The following is a 13,421-nucleotide window of genomic DNA, read 5'->3' on the forward strand; positions in this document are numbered from 1 at the left end:
GCACTACACTTAGAAACTCCAAGACTTCTAATGATTTTGTAAGTGCCTCTTTGAATTAAGTCCTTTTCTACTTAAAAATATCCATAGTTGGGGCGCCTCGGTGGCTCAGAGGGTTAAGCCTCTGCCTTTGGCTCGGGTCATGATCCCAGTGTCCTGGGATCGAGCCCTGCATCGGGCTCTCTGCTCGGCGAGAAGCCTACTTCCCCCTTTCTCTCTGCCTGCCTCTCTGCCTACTTGTGATCTCTCTCTCTGTCAAATAAATAAATAAAATCTTAAAAAAAATATATCCACAGTTACTATTATTATCTGTAACTGAATGCTGATTCACAGAGACAATAAATTAAATTCAATCCAAAGGCTACACACATTAACTAGAAATATACAGAGAAAAACAAAACAAAACATCAACCCTATCAACCATAATCCTGATATACTAATTACTAATCTTACAATAATAAAATAGGAGTTATACATAAAGCAACTAAAGAATATAAAATAGGACATTAATGAAGCATTTGAGAGCTTTTGTAGCCATTCACAATTTTTAAAATCATACTATATTTATGGCAGTGAGTCTGGCCATGGAAAGAATGTATCTACTGTACGTATGTACAACTATATAAGGTTATTCAAAAAGTACTAAAAATTTTATTGTATGAGAAGCACAGAACTGAGTTAAAAACATGACAAATTTAAGTCTAAAAAATATTAATTCTGACAATATAAACACTTAAAAATATAAATCTTCAAGTGGCAACAAGGATAATACATATTTTAACAACTGCAACTAAATAAAATTTTTCCAACAATGACAAATACTTATTATCAATACAGAAGAACTATAAAAATTCCTTTAAGAACTCATCCCACGGGCGCCTGGGTGGCTCAGTGGGTTAAGCCGCTGCCTTTGGCTCAGGTCATGATCTCGGGGTCCTGGGATCGAGTCCCGCATCGGGCTCTCTGCTCAGCAGGGAGCCTGCTTCCTCCTCTCTCTCTGCCTTCCTCTCTGCCTACTTGTGATCTCTCTTTGTCGAATAAATAAATAAAATCTTAAAAAAAAAAAAAACTCATCCCACAATTATAAATGAACAAAAGACCTGAAACAGCTGATTCTCAAATAAAGCACAAATGACAAATAACATAATGACAGTCATTCAACCTGACTTATAATCAAAGAAAAGAACATTTCTTTTGAAGAGATTTTCTGGGGCACCTGGGTGGCTCAGTTGGTTAAATATCTGCTTTCAGCTCAGATTCTGATCTCAGAGAGATCAAGGCCTGCCATTGGGGCTCCCTGCTCTGTGGAGAACCTGTCCTTCTCCCTCTCTCCCTACCCCTCACCCCAGCTTATTCTTGCTTTCTCACGTTCAAATAAATAAAACCTTTAAAAAAAAACACACATTTTCTAAAAAAAAAAAAAAAAAAATGAATAGAATTTCTGCATATCAGATTGGCAACATAACAAAGACTAACAAAATCTAGTATTTGCGAGATTGTGAACAAATAAACATAATTATGCACTGTTCTTAGGAATATAAATCAGTATAACTTTCCCAATAAACAATTTCACTTATAGGTATTTAAGGAGATTATCAAAGAAGATCTGAAAGTTATTTCTGACAATGTACTTCAAAAAACAGTGAAAAACAAGAGATATACAATTATATAGAATTATTTTCATAAAGTCTTCTTTAGCCACACAACTTAAGACTACACAGTTCATAAATATACTGTTACCTGAATTTACTGACATGGCAAAATATTTGCAACTACTCTGACAAAATACCATATAATCAGGAACAAGACAAGGATATCCACTGCTTTCCTCTTGTCATTTTTATTCAACATAGTACTGAAGTCCTAGCCCCAGCAATCAGACAACAAAAACAAAAATATAAGAGGCAGCCATGTTGGTCAAGAGGAAGTTAAACTGATACTGTTAGCAAATGACATAATATTATACATAAAAAACTCTAAAGGCTGACACAAAACTATTAGATATAATAAATGAATGCAGTGGTTACAGAATACAAAATTAATATCAAAAATCTGTTGTTTCTATATACTAATAATGAATAGCAGAAAGAGAAATTAAGAAAACAGTTCCATTTGCAATTGCACCAAATAGATTAAAATACCTTTGAATAAACTTAATCAAGAAGGTTAAAGACCTGTACTATGAAAACTAATGTACTATGTACAGGTTAAAGACCTGTACTATGAAAACTGATGAAAGAAACTAAAGATGACAAATAAATGGAAACATATTCCATGCTCAAGGATTGGAAGAGTTAATATTTGTTAGAATGCCCATACTATCCAAAGCAATCTATAGATTCAATGCAATCTCTATCAAAATACCAAAAGCATTTTTCACATAAGTAGAAAAATAATCTTACAATTGGTAAGGAACCACAAAAGACCCTGAAGAGCCAAAGGAACTTACAAAACTAGAGGTATCAAAATCCCAGATTTCAAGATATACTACCAAGCTATATTAATCGAAACTATGGTACTGGCACCAAAACAGACATAAAGTCAATGGAACAGAATACAGAGCCCAGAAATAAACCCATGCTTACATGATCAATCTGTGACAAAGAAGACAAGAATATACAAAGACCTCTTCAATAAAAGGTATTGGGAAAATTGAACAGCTACATGCAAAAGAATGAAACTGGACCATTTTCTCACACCATACTCAAAAGTATGATACTCAAATTTGGATTAAAGATCTAAATGTGAGACCCGAAACCATAAAAACCCTAGAAAAAAACATAAGCAGTAATCCCTTTGAACACCAGCCTTTGCAACATTTTTCTAGATATGTCTCCTTAGGCAAGGGAAACAAAAGCAAAAATAAATACTAGAACTACATCAAGATAAAAAGCCTTTGCACGGTAAAGGAAACCATCAACCAAATGAAAAGGCAACAAAATAAATGGGAGAAGATATCTGCAAATTATATAACCAATAAGGGGTTAATAAAAATGAAGCAAATAAGAAATGGGCAGAGAACCAAAGAGATATTTTCCAAAGAAGACCTATAGATGGTCAATAGACACAGGAAGAAATGCTCAAAATCACTCATTATCAAGAAAATACAAATCAAAACCACAGTGAGATAGCACCTTATACCTATCAGAATGGCTAGCATCAGAAAGATAAGAAATAACAAGTATTAGTGAGTATGTGGAGAAAAGGAAACCCTCATGCGCTATTGGTGGACCCTAAATTGGTAGAGGCACTATGAAAAATAGTATGCAGGTTCCTCAAAAAATTAAAAATAGAAATACCGTATGATTCAGTAATTCCACTACTCAGTATTTACCCAAAGAAAACAAAAACACTAATTCAGACATATACACACCCCTACGTTTATTGCAACATTATTTACAACAGCCAAGATATGGAAGCAATTCAACAGTCAATCAGCAAATGAATGGATGAAGAAGAGGTAAGGTGTATGTATTCAAACACACACATATACACAATAGGGCTATTACTCAGCCATAAAAAAGAATGAGATCTAGGCATCTGTGACAACATGGATAGATCAAGAGGGTATTATGCTAAGTGAAGTAAGACAGAGAAAGACAAATACCATATGATTTCACTTATATGTGAAATCCAGAAAACAAAATGAATGAACAGACTCATACAGAAAAAAAGTGATTGTTTCCAGAGGGAAGGGGTGAAATAGAGGGGATTAAGAAATACAAACTTCTAGTTATAAAATAAAAAAGTGACATAGATGAAAAGTACAGCGTAGGGAATATAGTCAGTAACGTTATAATAACGTTGTTGGTAACAGGTGGTGAGCACTGAGTAACGAAGAGAATCAATGAATCAACATGTTGTAAACCTGAAACTAGTACAACACTGTATATAAATTATATGTCAATAAAAATAGAGAAATAGAAGAGATTCCTGTGACTGATAACTGAATAGAATTTTTTATTTCAGGTGTAGCCAACATGAATATTTTTAAACCATATGAAGTTTAAAGAGAAGTTATTCATTTGAGGAGAGTACAAAGAATGGTAGAAATAGCTAGACCCAGTGGCATTCAAAATACTAAAAGGCCAATTTTGGAAAGAGCCCAAATGTCCATCAACTGATGAATGGATAAAAAAAATGCGATATATATATATATATATATATATATATATATATATATATATATATATAAAAATATTGTGTGTGTGTGTATATATATACACACACACATAATGATATTACTCAGCCATCAAAAAGAATGAAATCTTGCCATATGCAACAACATGGATAGAGCTAGAATGAAATAAGTCAGAGAAAGACAAATACCATACAATTTCACTCATGTGTAATTTAAGAAACAAAACGGTGTAGGGGAAGAAGAAAAAGGAGGGGGGAGGCAAACCATAAGAGACTATTAACTATAGAGAATAAAATGAGGATTGATGGAGGGAGGTGAGTGGAGGATAGGTATTAAGGAGGGCACTTGTGATGAGCGTGGGGTGTTCTATGTAAGTGATGAACCCCTAATTTCTACCCCTGAAAACAGTATTACACTGCATGTTAACTAACTAGAATTTAAATAAAAACTTGAAACAAAAACAAAAGACTAAAGAGACAGTGAAGGAAAAAGAGACACAAATGAAAAGATGTTTGATGATAAAGCGGCATCCTTTTTCTTTACATAAAATCTTTTCATGACAAGAGTATAATTACAAACCACGTAACATAAACTTTCTTTGTGCTTCATGGCTTAAAACAGTATCTGCTGGGCACCTGGGTGGCTCAGTTGGTTGAGCATCTGCCTTCAGCTCAGGTCACGGTCCCGGGTCCTGGGATCGAGTCCTGCATTAGGCTACTGATTCTTCTCTCTGACCCTCCCCCCTCTCATGCTCTCTCTCTTTCATTCTCTCTCTCAAATAAATAAATAAAAAATTAAAAAAATATTATCTACCACTACCAGAAACCACATAAGCAGTGCATTATATTTCTTTGGAAACCTAAGAGGCTTTAAGTAGAATAAATAATAACCTCATATTTTTTTGTTTGTTTTTTAAACTAGAGAATCGTGAGAATAAACAGTTCTTTCTCAGTTTTGTTTTTAAATTTTGGAATTCATCAAAAAAGGTGACAAGTGACAAATTTCCTTCTTTGGGATGGTACAAGAGAAAGACACAGATTTTTCTTCCTTTAGTAAACTCAATACTTTTGGAATGCCATCCAAAAATCTACTATGTAGCTCATGGTAGGAAAATTAAAACCATGGGCCAAATCTTACCCACTGTTTTTATATGGTTGAAAAAAACCACTAAAGTAATATTTAATGACATGTGATAAATTATGTGAAATTCAAATTTCAATGACCAAAAATAAAGATTTACTGGAATATAGTCACATTTACTCAGTTATATATTGTCTATAGCTGCATTTGTGCTACAATAGCACAGTTAAGTAGTTAACAAAGACTAGAGTTCTGTGAGCTTATCTGGACCTTTACAGAAAAACTTGGCTGACTAGTGCTAAATGATAGTAAGTTAGATAAGTACTAATTAGAAATTATTTAAAATCAGGTAAAATTCAAAATTTGACCTTAACCTGGCTTACGGATACAAGAAAAGGTGTAAAGGTACAATTACTCAACAAAAATTAATATTTATAATTCAGATGCTTTCAAACACTAGAATATGAGATATATCACAAATATTTACCTGAACCACTAAACCTAGCCATTCCCTAACAACCAGTGTTATTTCTAAAATGAATCTAACTAATTACACAAAATTAATCCCTATCTTGGGTACAAATAAAGTATTGCTTATGTTTGATTATTTATAAAGACTGTTTGCATGAGGAATAAAAAATTAAATAGGCACAAAGAGAAAAAAGTTTTTCATAATACTCACCTTTGGAAGGCCAGGCTTGGACTTGAAATTTTTGTTTCTCCTATACAGATAAATCATTACATTTGAAAAATAAGAAACTATTAGAAAAAGTGACTGTACACATGAATAATTTCCAGTCTCTACTAAAATAATATATTATATATCCATTTCCAAGATATAAGTCCTTTATATGAACACACTGACTGATTCAACTAAGCAGCACCTTTGGTAATGAAAAGTAAGCAAGGAAAAGAGAACGAGAAAAGAAATGCCTGCTCTGTGATACTGGTATAAACAGATTTAAGCCTGATAATCAGTAATGTAATGTTGTACATTCAAAACTAAAATTCTGTCTTCTTTTGGACATTAATAAAGTTCCATTTTCTTATATCTATAGAGACTTTGTTTCTGTCATTTTAAGACTTTATTTATTTTTTGAAGAATATATATATTATTTATTTATTTGACAGACAGAGATCACAAGTAGGCAGAGAGGCAGGTAGAGGGGGACGGGGAAGCAGAGAGCCCGATGTGGGGCTCGATCCCAGGACCCTGGAATCATGACAGGAGCTGAAGGCAGAGGTTTTAACCCACTGAGCCACCCAGGCGCCCCCATTTTAAGACTTTAAATAGATGCCTAATTTCATGGATTTTTATAATATACTTTTTTTAAAAAAAAACTTATGACTTTCCCCTTTTAGAAATCAAAAATTCTTGGGACACCTCAGTGGCTCAGCTGACATTCAAGTGTCTGCCTTTGGCTCAGGTCATGATTCCAAGGTGCTGGGATCAGGCCCACATCGGGCTCCCTGCTCAGCAGAGAATCTGCTTCTCTCTCTGCCTGCCACTCCCACTGCTTGTGCAATCTCTCTCTAACAAATAAATAAAATCTTTTTAAAAAACTGAAAATTCTCTTTTTTCCTTCTTTATAATTCAATATTATATTTACATCAAGATTTTTTTTTTAACAGATAAAGAAAAGAAAAGAAATAATGCCCAAGGCTTACGAACATGAACTGGGGAGTCAGAAAGGCCTGAGCTTGAATCTAAACTCTACCTAAATCTAAATCCCACTTGGGTAGAATTTTTAACTTCTCTAAGTCTCAGTTTCATCAATGTGATAATGGAAAATAATGTAGAATGTAATAATGTAAAATGAGGATGATAATACCACCAACCTCTTAAAATTGTTGTGAGGATTAAATGAGTTAATTTACAGGTCTGTAGTATAGCAAGACTTAAACTGATAGCACTGATAAGCATTGACTTAGGGATTAAAGAATCCAATTTAGTCATACATCTATCTAGCTAGTGGCCCAAAAATACTGTCTGAAATATGTGGATACAGGGAGCTAATAGCTTTTTACTAGTCCACCCTGCATAGTTATATTTATGTCTTCAAACCAATCTTATAATCAGGGAATGAGGAATGGCAGGCTGGATAAAGGTAATGTATCACTATACATGCTCCCAGTCACCATTTTTTTTTTCATGGTTCTTTCTAGTTTATTGTTTGGTAGAAAGACAGGCTCTTGAATTTTATATAAACATCTCACAAAGTGCTTCTTCTAAGTTACAAAAAGTCAAAGCCAATTTTTTTTGAGATGGTGCCCTAAATCTGACATTCAAGTCATCATAATAGAAACAGGGCTATTGTACCTAACATTCTGGAAGGCCCAGTCACCATTTTATACAGGATTTTACTGCCCAGTTTCTTAGGATTATCTAAGGGACATTTGTGGTTCAAGACTGGGAATCCTAAAAGGAGCTAAAAGTTTTTTTCTCTATTTGGAGGTAGGGTCTGTCAAAGAATAATAATCATCTCCATGAGTATATCCAACCATGATTCTCCTAGTCAGATGTAAACAAACAAACCACCCACCAGCTTCTTAATGCATGAAATTCATGGCTTTAAATACAACTTTTGGTTCATTTGTTTTGCTCAAAATTCTACTCATGAAAATGATTCATCATTATCCCTCTTATTTTTCAGCCAGAAATTATAAACTAATCATAAAAAGCAATCCACATTTCTGATCAATACTAACATGAGAATTCCATGGGCTCTCTCCAAGAGTTTGCTGCTAGCTGAATTAGCAAATATCCCATCTTTATCAAGCAAAGAGGTGCTACTCGATAGTCTGCTCTGACGAATCCCAGTTCTGCCATTCCATGCAATATCAAATGTATCTCTGTAAAAATCAAATAAGTACAATTTGCTTTAGTTAACTGAGACATATCTAACATTCTCCAAATTGCTTAAATAAGTAAAACCTGAAACTTTAAACAACTAAAGACAAAATTTAGGAAAAAGCTAAACCAGCATAAAATTATATTACAACAGAGATTACTATCAATTTGAACTAACCTTTTCTATGGATTCTGGTACATTCTAATACAAATGTATATGTAGATGAGCATATAATACAGCTAATATCTTTGAATCTATTAAATTATTTACAATAAGTAAGTAATATAAGGTATTATACATAATGTGATGTTTTTTGTCTTTGTTAGATTTTAGAACTTCCAAAAACTACTGAAGGAATCTACAATCCTAATAGGTTGCTCCATTCTATAGAATATTTAATTTCTTTCTGGAAAGTCACACACTCAACTCATTAGTATCTACCAAGGTTACTAAGCATCTTCTTTGGGCTAAGTACTATTCTAGCTGCTGGAGATAGAGGAGTGAACAAAACAGATAAAATTATCAGTGATTAAAATATGAAGAATTAATAGGGGGTTTCCAGGTAAAATAGCAAATTGGCCACATATGTGGATTCCTCCAGAAACCTCTGAACATTTAATAAAATAATTTTTAAGGGAATAAATACCTAATAATAAAAAAATATATAATAAGGGACAACAGTAACACAGTTTTGAAATATGGAAAGCAAATGAATACAGAAAACAATCTTTTTTTTTTTTTTTTTTTAAAGATTTTGTCAAGAGAGAGAGCCCAAGTAGAGGAAGAAGCAGGCTTCCCACCAAGCAAGGAGCCCAATTTAGGACTCAATCCCAGCACCACGGGATCATGACCTGAGAGGAAGGCAGACCCTTCACCAACTGAGCCACCCAGAGGTTCCTATAGAAAGCAATCTTAAACTGGCTATGGAAGAAGACTGAGAAGCACCCATATTTACAAAACTCCCAGACTCCAGGGCTGCTGGCACCAACTACCTGTGGAAGTGGTAGAAATGTGAGTTAAGAATAAGAGCACTTGTTGAAAGTCAGTTTAAAAGCAGTTAGAACCCCATGAAGCCTGATAACCATTCCTCCTTTATCTAAGCAAGAGGATTAAAGAGAAGTCCAAGGGCTAGACAGCACCAGGCACAACTGGGGATAATTATACTTTACAAAAGTCAAAGAAAATACTGAAGATAGGGACTCCTGGGTGGCTTTGTTGGTTAAGTGTCTGCCTTAAGAATCCCAGGGTCCTGGGATCGAGTCCCACATCAGGCTCCCTGCTCAGTGGGGAGTCTGCTTCTGCCTCTTTCTGCTGCTCCCCCGCTTGTGCTTTGTTTCTCTTTCTCTCTCTTGCTCTCTCTGACAAATAAATAAATAAAATCTTTAAAAAAAGAAAATACTGAAAATAGATTGCTAGTCCTATTACCCTACTGGCTCCAGAATGCTGGCAGCTGGGACTATATGCTCCAACAAGAAAATTAAAATAAACTTTTGTGTGGAATCTGACCAATCTAAGAGGAAGATCAAAGATATACTGGTATGTTCCATACATTAGACATTAGACACCCAATTAATCAGATTCCAATTAGCTTTTTAGTGTTTCTATATGAATATGAACAGTTGACCACGGTTCACTAGACATCAGAAGAAAGCCCCTATCATGAAACAGAGACAAAAACAATCATGACATAAACAACTTAAAGTATAAAAAGATTTTTTAAAGGTGTCAGTAAGGGGCGCCTGGGTGGGTTAAGGCCTCTGCCTTCGGCTCGGGTCATGATCCCAGGATCCTGGGATCGAGCCCCGCATCCGGCTCTCCGCTCAGTGTGAAGCCTGCTTCCCTCTCTCTCTCTCTGCCTGCCTCTCTGCCTACTTGTGATCTCTGTCAAATAAATAAATAAAATCTTTAAAAAATAAAAAGCTATCAGTAATATTTCTAGAGAAGAAAAAAATATCGCATCTATAAAGATACTATGAAAAATTTAAAAATTGAGAAAACAGAGAAATGAAAATCTCCAAAAAATTAAAAATGTAACACCAATGAAAATTCAAAATATATCCCCTCATTCAAAAATATTTATTGAGCACCAACTAGTACCAATTTTTTTCTAGCATCTTCAAATTACTTAAATTCAAATAGAAGAAAAAAAACAACAAACACATAAGAAATAATTGTATGTCGAATAATAGGTGCTAAGGAGCAATTTTAAACATAGAAAAAGAATAATGCCAGGATGCTAGACTTTAATAGGGAAGTCAGGAGAGGCACTATGAGTAACACTCCATTTAAACAGAGATGTGAAGGAGATAAAAAAGCAAATCAAGCAGTTATCTAGAAAAAGAGCACTCTATTCACAGAGAAGAGCAAACACACAAAGACAGGAATCTTGTTGATGAATGAGATAGATTAAATAAATCAGTTGGTATGCCTGGGTGGCTCAATCAGTCAAGTGTCTGCTTTTCAGCTCAGGTCGTGATCCTGGAGTCCTGGGATGGAGTCCCACATCAGGCTCCCTACTCAGCAGGGAGTCTGCTTCTTGCTCTGCCTGCTGTTCTCTCTCTCTGACAAATAAATAATAAATCAGGAAGGCTAGAGTGGGATAAACAGAGGAAAAATGGTAGACCAAGTCAGAGACAGAGGAGGAAATCATGTTACTTAGATACACCCTCTAGAAAATTATAGACTTTTTGGTCTTTTTTTTTTTTTTAAGATTTTATTTATTTATTTGAGAGAGAGCAAGCATGAGCAGCTGGGAGTAGGGGGGAGAAAAGGAGAGGAGGAGCAGGCTCCCTACTGAGCAAGGTGCCAACACACCTGACACAGGGCTCCATCCCAGGACCCCCGGATCATGACCCAAGCCAAAGTCAGACGCCTAAACCACTGGGCAACCCAGGTACCCCAGAATTTTTGGCTTTTAATGGGAATGAGAAAGAATGACAAAGAACTTTCAGGAAATCACTAACATGATTCAGCATGTTTTAAAAGATTTTATTTATTTGACAGAGAGAGAGAGATCACAAGTAGGCAGAGAGGCAGGCAGAGGGGAAGGGGGAAGTAGGCCACCCGCTGAGCAGAGAGCCTGATGTGGTGCTACATCTCAGGACCCTGAGATCATGACCTGAGCTGAAGGCAGAGGCTTAATCCACTGAGCCACCCAGGTGCCCCTGATTCAGCTTTTTTATATTAAAATATATTTTATATTATACATATTTATGTATTCATTTTATTAAAATATTGATCTGGTTGCCATACTGAATACTGTTTGAGGGGCCAAGGACAAAAGTAGGGAGAGTATTTTAGGAGGCTATTACAGTAATCCATACCACAGCAATAGCGGTGGAAGGAATTTGCAACTGTGAGATTGGGGCACCTGGGTGGCTCAGTTGGTTAAGTGACTGCCTTTGGCTCAGGTCATGATCCCAGGGTCCAGGGATCAAGTTCCATATCAGGTTTTCTGCTCAGCGGCGAGTCTGCTTCTCCCTCTGACCTTCCCCCTCTCATGCTCTCTCCTTCATTCTCTCTCTCAAATACAAAAGTAAATAAAATCTTTACAAAAATAAAACAAAACAAAAACAGTGAGATTCTGGATATCATTTTACAGTACAGCCAATTTAACTTGCTGATGGACCAAATGGGGAATGTATGAGAAAGCAGAAATTAAGGATGACTTCAAAATTTTTCACTAATAACAGATTTAGAGATGAAGTAGGAGAGATTATTTCTTATAAATCAAAACAAAACAAGATGAAAGTCATAATAAAATAGATGATGTAGACTCAAGACCCAATAAAAGAGTTTCTAGACAGATCCTATAAAACTCTGGTACTTAAGTATAGAGAATAGATGTCACAAACAAAGGCTCAGGAATCAGAAAAAGGGCATCTTTAAAAAAAAAAAAAAAAAGAACATTATGCTTAATGATAAAAAAAAAAAAAAAAAGAAAAGAAACCTGCAAGATTTCCCACTAATATTAGGAATAAGATAAGGACATGACCGCTGGCCACTCTTATTCAACACTACTGGAATTTCTTTTTTTTTTTTTTTAATTTTCTTTTATTTTTTCCAGTGTCCCCAAATTCATTGTTTATCACCATACCCAGTGCTCCATGCAATACGTGCCCTCCTTAATATCTACCACAAGGCTCACCCATCCTCCCACCCCTCACCCCTCCAAAACCCTCAGTTTGTTTCTCAGAGTCCACAGTCTCTCATGCTTCGTCTTCCCCTCCAATTTCCCCCAATTCACTTTTCCTTTCCTTCTCCTAATGTCCTTCATGTTATTCCTTATGCTCCACAAGTAAGTGAAACCATATGATAGTTGACTTTATCTGCTTGACTTTTTCACTCAGCATAATCTCCTCCGGTCCTGTCCATGTTGATACAAAAGTTGGGTATTCATCCTTTCTGATGGAGGCATAATACTCCATTGTATATATGGACCATATCTTCTTTATCAATTCATCGGTTGAAGGGCATCTTGGCTCTTTCCACAATTTGGCGATTGTGGCCATTGCTGCAATGAACACTGGAGCACATATGGCCCTTCTTTTCACTACATCTATATCTTTAGGGTAAATAGCCAGTAACACTACTGAAATTTCGAATCAGGACAGTAAGTAAGAAATAAAAAAAAGATATCCAAATTGGAAAAAAAGTAGTAAATTTATATTTATTCACATATAACATGATCTTACACATATGGAATACTTGAAGGAATCCACTAAACAACTATCAAAACTAACAGATTAACCTAAGCAAGGTTTAAAAATTCAATTATATTTCTATATTTGGGGAATGAACAATAGATTATATAAGCAAAAATCTCACAAAACAGCATGAAAATAATGTAATACTTAGGAGTAAATTTAACAAAAGAAGTGTAAGACTTGTACACTAAGATATTGTTAAAAGAAAATCTCAAATAAGTGAAAAGATATTCTGATAGTACTTTTCAAATTCATCTAAAGATTCAACACAACCTCTAGCAAAAACCCTAGCTGCCTTTTTGCAGAAAATAACAAGATAATCCTTAAGTGCATACGGAAATGCAAAGAACCCAGAACAGCCAAAGCAATGTTGAAAAGAACAAAGCTAGAAGAATTATAGTTCCTGATTTGTACATCTATTAAAAAGCTACAGTACTTAAGACAATATGGTACTGGCATAAGGACAGAATAAAGTTGAGAATCCAGAAACTTCTATTTAGGGTCAACTGAGTTCTGATAAAGGCATCAGGATTATTTAACAGGAAAAGGGAGTATCTTCAACAAATGGTGCTGCGGTGACTGGATATCCACATGCAAAAGAAGAAAGCTGGACCTCTCTCAACATATATAAAATCAACTCAAAAT

General features: G+C 35.1%; 1 protein-coding gene across 35 annotated transcripts in view; it reads right to left on the bottom strand.

The window, feature by feature from the left end:
- Positions 1-13,421, bottom strand: part of MYO9A (myosin IXA) — a 275,439-nt gene that overhangs the window by 117,873 nt on the left and 144,145 nt on the right. For all 35 annotated transcript variants that reach the window (XM_082735684.1, XM_082735666.1, XM_082735688.1 and 32 more), the window contains 2 exons: positions 7,928-8,071; positions 5,901-5,940 (listed from right to left, as the gene is read on the bottom strand). In XM_082735684.1, the coding sequence (XP_082591810.1) occupies positions 5,901-5,940; positions 7,928-8,071 (184 nt within the window). The remainder of the gene's footprint in view (positions 1-5,900; positions 5,941-7,927; positions 8,072-13,421) is intronic.

This window comes from Mustela nivalis (assembly GCF_964662115.1).
Source record: "Mustela nivalis genome assembly, chromosome: 6".
NCBI classification, from domain to species: Eukaryota; Metazoa; Chordata; class Mammalia; order Carnivora; family Mustelidae; genus Mustela; species Mustela nivalis.